The 14,333-nt window shown below is 37.4% G+C and overlaps 1 protein-coding gene across 3 annotated transcripts in view; it reads right to left on the reverse strand.

The window, feature by feature from the left end:
• Nucleotides 1-4,271: 4,271 nt before the first annotated feature.
• Nucleotides 4,272-14,333, reverse strand: part of NCAM2 (neural cell adhesion molecule 2) — a 627,216-nt gene continuing 617,154 nt past the window's right edge. Inside the window, exon 17 of one of the 3 annotated variants that reach the window (XM_069760881.1) lies at nucleotides 4,272-9,844. In XM_069760881.1, the coding sequence (XP_069616982.1) occupies nucleotides 9,733-9,844 (112 nt within the window). In that variant the 3' untranslated portion in view covers nucleotides 4,272-9,732. The remainder of the gene's footprint in view (nucleotides 9,845-14,333) is intronic. The other 2 variants (XM_069760880.1, XM_069760882.1) reach the window with 2 other exon arrangements.

Here is a 14,333-nt window from a genome sequence, read left to right on the forward strand (position 1 = left end):
CCAGTACTTTGCTCTGCCCTCGATAGGGCACAGGAAAATATGTCTGTGCAGGAGTGCAATGTCTGTGACACTGTGTGAATGATGTATGATGCATCATCCACACAAAGTGAGAAGGAAGACAGCATCTCAGGAAGAAGGGATGTACTGGATCGAGATAGTCATGCCCATAGGACCGGACTGCCCCACAGGTGAGTATTATAACAGGTCTTTTTCTTGTCTTGCAGGCTGGATTAGGAACAGATATACAGCAAATTAGAATGCTGTATGTCAGGGCTGAAAGGTTGTGGTCTTATCTCAAGTAGAAAAAACCTTATGACAGACTCACCTTACTACTCACCTCTACAGTCCCTCTGTACTGCTGCACCTCCTGTCTGATCCTTCGGGTGTCTTCTTATCACTGCCATAATACATTGAAACCACGGGTCTCTTCATGTTATGCCAGTACTTACAGTTCTAAAAAGGTCCGGGATGATTTCATGCATGTGTGAGCAAAGTTCTATCACACATTGTGACATCATGACATCATAGCCTTATGTGCCCAAGTCATATCAGAGAAGTTAGTCCCATACTTGGCCAATGTAATTAAAAGATGTGTTAAGGACAGGATGGGGAACAGTGAAGAACTAAGGGGCTGGAGATGTGAGTGGTAAGGTGAGTATAAGGATTTCTTTTCTTAAACTTTCATTTATTATGTTCTAGAGTCTGAACTTTCAATTAAAAGAGAATAAATGCAATTTGGTGAATTTGAATTTTTGTCAGCCCCACTAATCTTTCTTCATGGTGACGTATTTTACTCATTTTCTTCTCTCGGATTGGCTTGGGATAGAGAAACAATTTACGATTAGTGTTAGGATATGTTTTCTTTTTTTCTGCATTGTGTGTCACATTTGGAGATAAAAACATTAAGTTGAGCTCACAAAGCATTATTTAATTTTAATCTAAATATCTTGGTATCTGGAAACCATAGTGGACACAAAGGGAGTTGTCCAGGACAGAGGATCTACCTTTGGGATAGGTCATCAATAAAAGATCAATGGGGATCTGACACTCAGCTTCCCACCAACAGCTCATACCTCTAACATTGTTAATTTTGTACAAAGCTCATTAATATATAACTCTTAGACAATCTTTTTAAGAGAATTTTATCGTAAGCTCTTTTTTCAAATACATATAAATACCGTAGTTAGCTTTCATTTTAAAGGAATAGTCCTACTAAACTTTGTTAATGGCCAAACCTACGTAAACTTTTTTTGTTCTGGGTTAAGTGACTTCTATTACAACTTTCAGACTCACACTAGGCTTTATGTGTGAATCAAAAGTCATTTTTAGAATATAAGTCTATGAATAATCAGACGAAGGATCCATAGATGTACATTGTAAAAGCGAACATTGTAAAAGTGACTTCTGGCACATACATAAACTTTAATATGAGCCAGTCAAACAGAATAGCCATCACGTGACCCAGAAGAGGACCAAAGCTGTGCTGGAAACCAGGGAAAACAGCAATTGGTGAGTAAATTACTGCACTACCACTACACTATATATACGGTGCTTTGAAAAAAAAGTATATGCCCGTGAACGTTTCCACATTTTTTTGCACTTAAATGTATTTTATGTGATATACCAACAGAAAGTAGCCAGCATTTGTAAAGTCTAAAGGAAATGATACGTGGTTTTCTAATTATTTAAAAATGTAAATCTGAAATTGAAATGTTAATTTGTATTGAGTTCCTTGTATTGTAGTCTGATACCCTTAAATTAAATACTGAGTGACCAATTGCTTCCAGAAGACACATAATAAATAAATTGAGTCTACCCTGCTGTTTAATTTGTTCTTCGTATAACTATAGCTATTCTGTGAAGGCCTCAGAGATTTGTTTGAGAACATTAAGCATCAAACAGGGTCATGAAGACTAAGGAACACACCAGACAGGTGAGGGATAAAGTTTTGGAGAAGAGAAAGGCAGGGAAAGGTTACAAAAAAATAGCCCAACCTCTGAACATCTCACAGAGCACTGTTCAATCGATTATCCAAAAATGGAAGGAGGTTTATGGTACAACTGAAACCTTCCAAGTCATGGTCATCCACCTAAAATTACATTGCAAGATAGGGGAGCACTACTTAGAGAAGCCTAGACGCCTGTGGTCACTTTGGAAGAGCTGCAGAGATCCACGGCTCAGGTAGGAGAATATATCCACAGGACAATATAAGTTTGCCACGAATCTGGCCTTTATGAAACAGTGGCCAGAAGAAAGTCTTTTTCAAAAGCAAGCTATTAGAAGTAATATTTTCAACTTGCAGAAGGCCATGTAGGGGACACAGCTAGTAAGTGAAAGAAGGCGTTTAATTAATATGAGACCAAAGTAGATTTTTTTTTGTTAAATGCAAAATAGCGGGTATAACAGAAGACTAAAGGTACCGTCACATTAAGTGACGCTGCAGCGATATAGACAATGATCTGATCGCTGCAGCGTCGCTGTTTAGGTCGCTAGGAGACGTCAAACACGGCAACAGCAGAACGATGCAGGAGCGATCGTGTGACGTAACGGTGACTCACTTATCGTTCTCGCTGGTTGTTCGCTCCATGAAAAAACATTGCAGGCATCGTTGCTTTTGCTGTCAAACACGACGAATCACGCCGACCTGACGACCAAATAAAGTTCTGGCCTTCTAGCTCCGACCAGCGATGCCACAGCGAGATCCAGATCACTGCTGCGTGTCAAACACAATGAGATCGTTATCCAGGACGCTGCAACGTCACGGATCGCTGTCGTTATCGTTGGAAAGTTGCTCAGTGTGAAGGTACCTTAACACCGTACATCACCCTAAAAACACCATCCCAAATATCTAACAAGGTGGTGGCAGCACAGCATCATGCTGTGGGTATGCTCTTTTCAGCATGGATAAGGAAGATGGTAAAAGCTTATGGGACAGTTAAATGGATCTTAATACAAGGCAATCCTGGAGAAAATCCTGTAGGAGGCTGAAAAAGACTTTATTCTGGGGAGTAGGTTAACCTTCCAGCAGGGCACCAACCCTAAACATACTGCTAAAGCTACATATAATGGTTTAGATCAAAATAAAAGTATAATGTATTTGAATGGGTCAGTCAAAGTCAAGATCTAAATTCCATTGAGACTCTGTGGCAAGACTTGAAAATTGCTGCTCATCCAATCTCACTGAGCTAGAGCTCGTTTGTCAAAAACAACTGGCAAAAATATCAGCCTCTATATCAGGGGTCCCAAACTCCAGGCCTCGAGGGCCGCCAACAGTGCAGGTTTTCAGGATTTCTTTAGTATTGCATTGGTGGTAATGTGATCATCCAACCCCTGTGCAATACTAAGGAAATCCTGAAAACCTGCACTGTTGGCGGCCCTCGAGGCCTGGAGTTGGGGACCACTGCTCTATATGTACAAAGCTGATAGCGACAAAACCCAAAAGACTTGTAGCAGTAATTGAATGAAAGGTGGTCGTACCAAGTATTGACTCAGAGGGTCTGAATACGAGTCTCAGTCACAATATTCAGATTTATATTTTTAAAATATTTAGAAAACCTATGTATCATTTCCTTTCTACTTCCCAAATACGTGCTTCTTTGGTTGTTATGTCATATAAAATCCAAATGAAATACATGTGGAAAAGTACACAGGGTATGAATAATATTTCAAGGTAATGTACATTTACAAAGGATTCTGTAATAAAAAGTAAGTGCTTCTTTGAGCTGGCTACGAATATTAATTTTTTTTTTGTATTCAAGACAGAGATGCAGTAGTTGCATTCAGGCAATCTATTCTATAAGAAGACACTAGTATTACACATGTCACATTAGGTTGTGGAGAGGGATGTTACAAAATTTTCATGATCATTTAGATGGGATCCACCATGCATAAACATGTTCTTTAGGGAAAGAGAAGAGATAGATATTTCTTATATGAGCATTATAAATGCTTTCTTTGAAAATAAACATTGCCAGAGCTGTCATTATAGGGTCTACTAATATATGCAAATAAAAGGACTTGACATATATTAACACTTGAATACTTAATTTGATAGCTGTAATATGAATGTTTTCTAAAAACAAAATGTGACTGTCCTTTATTTTTAAAAATATATTTTGACACAAACTGAATAAAATGGATACAAACATCAAGTTCTCAATGTCAATGACTATTTTTTTTTTTTTCAATATAGCAGACCAACAATGTGAAATGTTACATTTGTTTTGATGTATCATGTGTGAAACTGCGGTTAAATCAATAGCCACAAAATATTTAGAAAAAGAATCTTTTATCCAACCACATTTCCAATTGAACAACCTGTGGAACATAAAGAACTTCACAGCTAGATGACAACAGACTGGTATTTTTTTTCCCATAGCATAGTATATAGTTTACAAAAAAAATCATAATAAAAAAGCATGAAAATGAAAAATATTAAATTCCTATGCACATATGAACAAAAGAAGAAGTGTCTGTGTTCATCTGAAAAAAAACTGACAGATCATGTTAGGAATATTCTTTGTTGCATCTAGAACTGAACATAACTAAGATTGTCTTTGCCTTGTGATGTCAGCCATGACCATTTAAAGTGATCTCCACCTTCATATGACTTTATGACTTAAGTATTCCTAGCAAAATTTATTACAAGAGTTGATATAATAATTTTTTTCACACAAATATTTACATCAAGTGGAAGATTTTCATTTCTTGCCCAACCGTCTTCTCTTTTGACACATTTTTATACTTGAACCAAGGCCGGTATAAGATGAATTATGTCAAGACATCAAACAGCTACCGCAATGCCACCAAGCTAAAGGGTGTCCTCATTAGGTGCCCAACGTTGCGAAATATAGGTTGATACACATTACTTTCCCCTTTCCAAGGCTCTAAACACAGTGTTCCCCAACGTCAGTGCTCAAAGTCCTCCAACAGATCCCAAAAGTCACAATGTCCAGGAGTAAAGTGAAGATTGCTTAATTCTCCTGGTTCTCAAAACACCATGTATTGGGTTTTATTACAACCACCAGTTCTGTTTTGGAGGTCAAATACATGTCTGTAGTAAAAGCATGTCCTAAAATTATCTAATATGTAATTTTACAAGAGAAAAAAAGTCAATGATAGAATATAAATCACCATAGAGGACATTACTACCCCTTGTTTGGGGGATTAATTCAAAATAAATGCCAAGGGTATTACCTTTGATATATTTATGACATACTTCATCTCGAAAATCATCACTTATCAAGAGATTGGAGTCTCATGACTAGGTGAGAGGTGGGATTTTCATTTACTAGACATTATAAACCGTGAATTTTTCCATAAAGTCCAAATACCCCTTGGGAAAGGAATGTCCTTTGCTCTTTTTTTGAGAAGTTCTTCATGGTCATCTGTGTCTGTCTTGGGTTTACATGTATCTTGGCCATGCATTTCGCATCAAGAGTGTTGGGTGCCGTTGACCTTCAATAGTGAAGTATTTTCTAGGCAATGAAAATTAAAAAAATCTACCTGATGATATAAATATCTGTCTAAGAAAAGAAGATTCAATTACACACAACAATGCTTTGGAATTAAAAGAAAAAAAGAAATTCAAAAAGTCATGTGAAGGTAGAAATCCCCTTTAATATAATTTGCAATAATATTCAGAATTTTAATCATCGCAACTTGTGTCAAAGAAAATAAACCAGTTCAATGTATAATACAGTTTGGAATCACGTTTTTGACAACATAAGCGATAGTTATACAGATCTCTGTAAATATCATATAAAAATGTAAGAATATTTTTTTTTCAGTTTTGACATATCTTACAAGTTACTATAAACTGTCTCCCCCTCGAAGACATTAAAAATATACATGAATAGATTGTAACATTTCTTTCTCTTTCCGTAAAATGCTTCCATAGATTTCCAGCATGCCCCTACTGCATACAGAAACATAGCTTTGCAGGTCAGAAGTTTTACATTTGCTAGTTACTGTATCTAGTTTTATATTCCATTACACAAATGGTGACATTCAATAGCAGTAAAAGCACTAGAATCTGGTTTACATTGCATCTTCTAATATATATTTTAAATCTATAAAAGCTAGTCTAATATATAATGCATACTTATAACTATCATAAAAAAAAAAATCATACACCACCATTATCAGATTCTTCATACTAGTCTGACACAAAATCTTTCAAAGGGTTATTAAGGACCAGTACGATCTTGACTAGGGTTGAGCGAAACGGGTCGGCCATTTTCAGAAGTCGCCGACTTTTGGCAAGGTCGGGTTTCATGAAACCCGACCCCTGTGTGGGGTCGGCCATGAGGTCGGCGATCTTCTGATCTGGTATCGGAATTCCGATACCGAGTTCCGATATGTTTGCGATATCGGGAATCGGTATCGGAATCCATATTTAAGTGTAAAATAAAGAATAAAAAAAAAATATTGATATACTCACCCTCGGACGCGCCCTGGTTCTAACCGGCAGCCTGCGTTCCTAAAAATGAGCAAGTGAAGGACCTTCGATGACGTCGAGGCATTTGATTGGTCACGTGAGCGGTCACATGGGCGGTCACGCGACCAATCACAAGCCGTGACGTCATCTGAGGTCCTTCACTTGCTCATTCTTAGGAAGGAAGGCTGCCGGTTAGAACCAGGGCGCGTCCGATGGTGAGTATATTCCTATTAGGAATTACTCCCAAATCCAACTAAAGGTTATTTGAAGGTTCATTGTAAGAAAACTCCAGTGAACCCATCATGTAGTCTTTGTTAATATCGTCAGCTCACTGCCCGGAAATATAGTGGCACTTTCCGTAGCGCCACAAATCCTTTATTTTAGTTATTGTAGGAAGCGCGGTAGTCAGAGCAATTACCTTTGAGCAATCACTGTTTGCTTAGCAGGAATGTATCATCAGATATTGATTTATTTTTTTCTAATATTTAAATCATTTTTGTGTTTAATGTATTCTTTAAAACATGTTGGAAAAGTTTTTATTTCCATACTACATTATGTAGAAGAAAAATATAAAATGAATCCTTTATATTTTCACAATGGCCAGTGGGGGTTAATGTAGAAGAATACTTCCTGTTATTTCAGGAACACTTTTCAGAAATTTCATTATCCTCACAGGCAGGATTACAATGACCGGTAACACCTCTAAACATAGCTGTATAGAATCCACCATTCATAATAGGTAATACCACAACTCCCTCCGTCAACCTTTCAGAGTGAAATTTTACATGCTTCAAAACAAGATAGTCAGTCCTTTGTTGCAAATGTTCATGTGGATTACCAGAAAAATCAGGAAATATGCCCGTAGAAAAGCCCTACTGGCCGGTGTGAAGATTACTCGAGTTTTAATTTTTTTATTTTTTACAGATTGTGATATGAAAACAAAATAAAAAAAACAACCAAAATTAAAAAGAAAATGCATTTAACATAAAAACTTGATTTAAACTGTAAGTCATTTTCAGGTTCACGTGACATTATGGTGATCTGCTGATTCTACCATCTGCTGTCAGCTGTAATACATCATGCCACAGGTGTTCAATTTCCCTACAGCACCCCCACAGGGAGAATAAAGCATTACACGTCTCATTAAAATCAAAATACTGCCTAAGTAATATTCAGACGAGCTGGGACTTACAGAGCAATATACGGTCTTTGGGAGGATAAAATGTGTTTGGAACCAAGTAACAACCTCTTGCACATGCTCAGCAGTGCAAAGCTACATAGTCAAAAAAAATGCAAATAAAATGATTAAAGCATAAGGATGTACAGCTATTTCTGTGATGTCTGAATTACTTAGTTTGATTACATCCTCTCTGAATAATACAAATCTATATGAACTATCTACTGTGTGTCATAATTACATTAATTTTGCAAGAATTAACTTGGAGATTTAATTTTCGCAGTCATTTTTTGCTTGCATGCTCCCACTTGTGTACTAATGAAATCTGAATCTATTATACATTTCATAAATATGCATTTATACATTACTCAGCTACTGTAGCAAAAAATTGCCTTCGGAGGTTGGATTTAAGCAGTAAAGTTGAGGTCGGAGTGAAGTGTAAGGGCTCTCAGAAAACACATAGAGGCAAGCACTCCATGAACATTACGGAAGGCATGTTCACACAATACTTTTAATGTGGATTGTAGAGCAGATGTTACTCCAAAATCCACTTCCAAAACTTTCAATGGGAGCCTGCATTGTCTCCAGATGATAATGACATACAACTATGTGGTTAATCTGCATGCTAATTACATTCTAAGGCCGCCACAATGAAAGCCCGGCTACCGGGATGAAATTAACTTTGTTCCCCCGGCAGTCTTTCGATCATAGAGGCAAATTGTATGCTGTGCACCCATTCAAAACTATGGGTGCGTGGAAACCATCGGATTCCACTAGTGTAGTCTCACATCAGTGGACTCACAGAATGGAGAAAGTGTATTTTCCATCTTCCTCTCTCAATTATGCTATGGTTCTCTCATCCAAGATCATATCGGATCACATTAATTTGACACTTTAATTAAGCTCGGATCAGAATTTTATCAGAGTGTCATTACCTTAATCGACCCGATTCTCTCACATGTGATAGCTATCTGAGCGTAGCCTTAGAGTTGAACTGTAGTAATAATCAGCACGAAATGATGTCGTTTCGGGAAAAACGAACAAAAAAGTTTGCTTCCAATCTCAGATCCCTTTAAATCTAATGTATACTAAAAGTAATATATAAAATGAGTATAATTTTGCCTTCAGAGTTCTCTGAAAAGAGATAAAAGGATCTGGGTTTTTTTCTCCCCTAAACAATGCATCTAACTCCAGCTTAGGAAATAATAAAATGCCAGATGCATTCTATAGAGAGTGCAAATTAAAAAAAAACCTGTTCTCTTTTTCCTATATGCAACAACTGATATATCCTGTCAATTTGGCCTTCTTGGACACATAAGACATATTAGATTCATAAAGGACTACCAAATACTCTTGATGATCTCCTGTATGTCCACTGGGTAACCAAAGATAAAATCCATTTTGTTAGCTGTTTACATCTCTCAATGTTAATCCTTGGCTGAGGAGTTAAAGAAATTTCCATGCCCAACTTTACAAATTTCACATAGACCATATAAAAAAATAAAACTTTAACATTTTTAAACTTAAATTGTTAAAAAATAAACATGGTTATAATTCACTCCAAATGTTTTTATTTGACGGGAAATCTAAGTGGAACGATCTAAGGCTACATTATTCTCTATATTGCCCACAATCATGTTTCCCCATCCCTACAGATAAGCCTGGTCCAAGCACTTTCCATGACACATTATATATTTTTGGGTTCTACGGAATGAACAGACTGTACTGGTCATTGGCACTAAACCTTATGTAAATGAGCCACTTATCAGAAAAAAAGTATGCATTATATATTAGCATAGCGGAGTTGCCAACCACAGGACGTCTTTTTAACAAGGAAAAAAAGGAAATATTTTATAAATAGTACACTTTATTTTATAATAAATTAAAAGAATTTTTGCAGTCATTTTCAACTTTGTACAATTATACTGTTATCAGTCAGACAAACATACTAAATTAATCAACAAAACCTTAAAGTACAATAGATGTGAGTTGTTCAGGTATGGACATGGACTGACAATCGAAAGCTAATATTAGCCAATAATTGCCTGCATCAGAGTGCTGACATTGGGTGTGCATCACCAATCTCCCTCATTGAGTGATAATGGGCTGTATCATGCTATGCTTTACTGTCAGTTTCTTTTGTTTGGATGATGTCATTCGATATTTTAATCTCAATTGTTTCGGCGCTCAAAGCTTCTTTGCCATTTTCCTCCTTTAGTAATAATTTCCTACAGAAAAGATAAACATGGATCAGTAATCAAATATAAAAAGAATGCTATATCATAACATATACAAATACATCATACATGTTTGACTACACTCTGCACATCATGATATGACTAGGATTAGTCATCAGCAAATTTATTCGAGGCTAAATGAATTTGAATTAATAAAGAAAATCTAACTTTCTTGTGATTCACTTTGGGTAAATGTAGCAAAATGATGACCAACCAGCATGGATTACAGAGGGCAAAAAAAAAGCTTAAAAGAATCTTATCTTCACCGCTCCTCAGCTCACCTGAGACCTTTTGTGTTGCCTCAAGCCCTTTGGTCTGCACTTCTATTTTCTGCCTTCTATCTTCTACCTTCCTACCAGCCAGGTCTTCCAATCAAAATGTCCTATGTCATTATGTGACTTGTAATGCATATCAATAATTTAAAGGTGAAAATGGAAATGACCAGCTCTTCTATATTTTCAACTTTAGATTTTGGACAGAACCGAGCAGAAGCCATTACTTGGCAAAGATCAAGTGAAAAAATGAGGTTGGTTTGTTTGTCTCAATGCATTTTTAAAGAGGTTATAAGGGACTTTTGCACTGTTTATTATGGGACTAAACACTTACAGGCTGGTAGTTGTTGACTTCCTGGCTGTTCTGCCTTGCACTGATCTCAGATAAATCAGAGTGTTTGTAAACCAGTCCTGCTGGAAAGGCAGCTCTTCCTCTTCAAGGCAGCTCTTCCTCTTCTGGTCTGCCCTGTTAATGGAGTGTCACTGTTGACTTCATGCTGAATGACAGCCGGCTCCATGTAGCTAGGCAGCAGGTAGAAAGCTGTCAATCAACATGACATTGACAGAGAAGCTCCATCAACTGAGCAGAGAAGAACCTGGCAGGAAAAGTCGTTGACTGTTCTGAGCCAGCAGAATCTGATGCCAAGCAGAACAAGCACAGTGTAAGCAACTTACAGCCTGTACAATCTTAGTTCCATAAGAATAAAAATACAAAAGTCTCAGAAAATTCATTTAATGGTGATGAAAGGAATGCATAATTTTCATCACTATTGAAAATGCATATAGCTATGGAAACATGTTAATGATCAGTAACTGATCCCCACTCATCTATGAATTTTAAATGTTTGAATTAAAGTGCTAATTTTAACCTGTTTAGCTTGAGCTGGAAAAAAAACACCATCTTTTTTTCAATTTCAGTGATATGCATTGTGCTTAACATGGCCACATGTGGCGCAAAACATATCATAACATTGATTATGCCACGTGTGATGCCAGTGTAGGGCCTAGTGAATGGAAGTCCAGGCCAGAAGGATAACACAAGAAAAAAGATAGATAGAAGGTAGAGTCAGATCGCATGCATTCCAAAGGAATACAATTTCTTCCAAGCCTATTAAGTTTGCATTGAGTTTATTTGATGTGAATCAGGTTTATCTTCTGAATATAGCAAATCTATCATATGAGAATTTAAGAGATTTTCCCATCTGAAACTAGGATCATACCTTTTTTATGTATTCTTAAAAAGTTGCAAACATGGCATAATCTTGGTATATTACGAATCGGCAAAGATGCATTTCAATTCAATACAAACAGACATCGAGTAAAATATTTTTAATGAAAGTCTATGGTCGACATATGCAACCATGTAAGCAAGTAGTTGCACATGCCTAGAGGAAATGGTGCTATTGAATAGAATTTGCATAGTGTAAACTAATTTTTATTTATCTTTATCAAAGGAGTGATAGAAGAAATGTACACCTTCTAACCCGGACAGAACAAAGTCTGACATTGAACAGATTATTCCTTTCCACTTATTTTATTTTTGTTTTAATCACATTCATGAAATATTAGATTGTTTATATTTTTATTATATTTTAATGTTTTAGTCCATCCTACTGACAGATGTGCCACCCTAATCTGTCCGATACACATTCCATACATTATCACAACATGCTTGCAAAACTACAACTCACAAAATAACCAATGAAAGGTCATATACGGGTATGGACTGGGGTTCAAATTCAGCCCTGGCATTTGAAATCACACAGGCCAATGTTGTCCCCATCCTCATGAACCAGATGGGACATATTACTAATATTACCTGGGATGGAGGAAAGGAAGATTTACTACAAGACCAATATTTCTAATGAAACCTGTTGCCTGCTGGGGTAAGTGATGGAGTCAGCAACTTTGTGCTCTGCCACAACTCTTTAACAGTATGGGTATCTTGAGACCACCAATTCTGTTAACAATGTAGCAGACAATGTAGCCCACGACCAGACAGGCCCTTCTGGCCTTTGCCAGAATTGCCAGATGGCCAGTCTGGACCTGGTCATATATACTAGAGATAATCATAATGAGTTCATCTTAAACTTTTTTACAATTCACAGTTTCCAACAAATTCAAACAACTATGAATTCAATTTGCAGCAATCAGCAAAAAAAAATCCTGCCACCTTTTTACAGATGCTGACATGACCTCAGGCACAGCCACATGGGCTTTCTCTTTCTGCCATACAGTTAGCAAATCACATGCAATAGCACAGCCAGTCAGAGAGGAAAATCATAACCTGTATAAAAGCTTAAGCAGTCAATTCAGCTGTTAATTTTAGAGGATTATGGATTAGCATTTTTTTATCGCTTTGACATTACCAAATTTTTATTTGCATTATAGAGGTTGAAAGGGTTTGGATACAGTCCTAGGAGATCTCACAGTGTTATGCACTGTATATCTTTTCAGGGCAATCAGAGTACCTGTGATTTGCAGGTTAATTGCAAATCAATTTTTGTGAAAAATGTGCCAAATCTGGTGAAGTCAAATTCTGAAAGATTCAACAATTTCCAGTAAAGATCCATTCAAAATAATCATCTTCCAACAGGTTAAAATCCTGTTTTTTTTAAAGCTGATCTTCTCACACCACTCATCTCAGGATTTGCCAAGCAAAAAGGAAAGACAATGAAGGACATACAGTAATACAGTATACTTAGTATGAATAAAACTAGTGCACTAAAGCTATGTGCAAGAAGGTCAAATATGTTGCTTCTCCGCGCACTACAACTTGTTTCCCTTCCACTTTAAAATACAGTGGCTTGCACTTTGCATTTTCATGTTTTTCTACCTCACAACCTGGAATTTTACAGTTTTTTTTAGGTTCTGAATCAGTTCATGTAAAGAGCATGCCTACAATTGTGAACATTTCATTTTTTTATTATGAAACAAACAAGAAATAGGACAAAATAATAGAAAACGTCAGTGTGCATAACTATTCACCCCCATAAAGTCAGTACTTTGTAGAGCCTCCTTCTGTGGCAATTACAGCTGAAAATCGTTTTGGATAAGCCCCTATGAGCTTTCCACATTTGCCACTGTGATTTTTGCCCATTCCTCAAGGAAAACCTGCTCCAGTACCTTCAGGTTAGATGGTTTCCTTTAGTGAAAAACAATCTTCAAGTCTGTCTACAGATTCTTAATTGGATAAAGGTCTGGGCTTCGACTAGGCCACTCTAAAACATTTACACATTTCCCCTAAAACCACCCAAGTGTTGCTTTACCAGTATGGTTTGGGTCATTGTCTTGCTGTAAGGGTACCGTCACACAGTGGCATTTTGATCGCTACGACGGCACGATTTGTGACGTTCCAGCGATATATCCGTGACGTTCCAGCGATCTCGCAGTGTCTGACACGCTCCTGCGATCAGGGACCCCGCTGAGAATCGTACGTCGTAGCAGATCGTTTGAAACTTTCTTTCGTCATCTAGTGTCTCGCTGTGGCGGCATGATCGCATGGTGTAACAAAGGTGTGCACGATATTGTATACGATGTGCGCATAGTAACCAACGGCTTCTACATCGCACATACGTCATGAAATTATCGCTCCAGCGTCGTACATTGCAAAGTGTGACAGCAGTCTACGACGCTGGAGCGATATTGTTACGATGCTGGAGCGTCACAAATCGTGCCGTCGTAGCGATCAAAATGCCACTGTGTGACGGTACCCTAAGGTGAACCTTAATCCCTGTTTCAAATCACCGACAGACTAAAAAAGGTTTGCTCAAGATTATTCCCGTATTTCTCACCATCCATTGTCCCCTTGACTTGGACCATTTTCCCTGTCTAAGCTGACAAAAACATCCCCAAAGCATGATGCTGCCATCACCGTGTTTCACTGTGGGGACGGTGTTCTTGGGGTGATGAGCTGGGTTGGTTTAGTGCCAAACATAGCATTTACCTTGGTGGCTAAAAAGTTCAATTTTGGTCTCATTTGACCACAGCACCTTCCTCCATACATTCGGGAACTTTCTAACATGCCTATTGGCAAACTAAAAGCAAGTATTACAACTTTTGTGTGTAAGTAAACCCTTTTTCTGTCCATTGTTTAATAATAGCCTGTAATAATAATATCTGAAACTCAACCTCTCCAAAACTGAACTTCTTCTGCTCCCGCAGTCTACTAACCTTCCTAAATCTGAAATTTCCCTCTCCATGGGTGG

Source organism: Ranitomeya imitator, chromosome 3 (genome assembly GCF_032444005.1).
Source record: "Ranitomeya imitator isolate aRanImi1 chromosome 3, aRanImi1.pri, whole genome shotgun sequence".
NCBI lineage: Eukaryota > Metazoa > Chordata > Amphibia > Anura > Dendrobatidae > Ranitomeya > Ranitomeya imitator.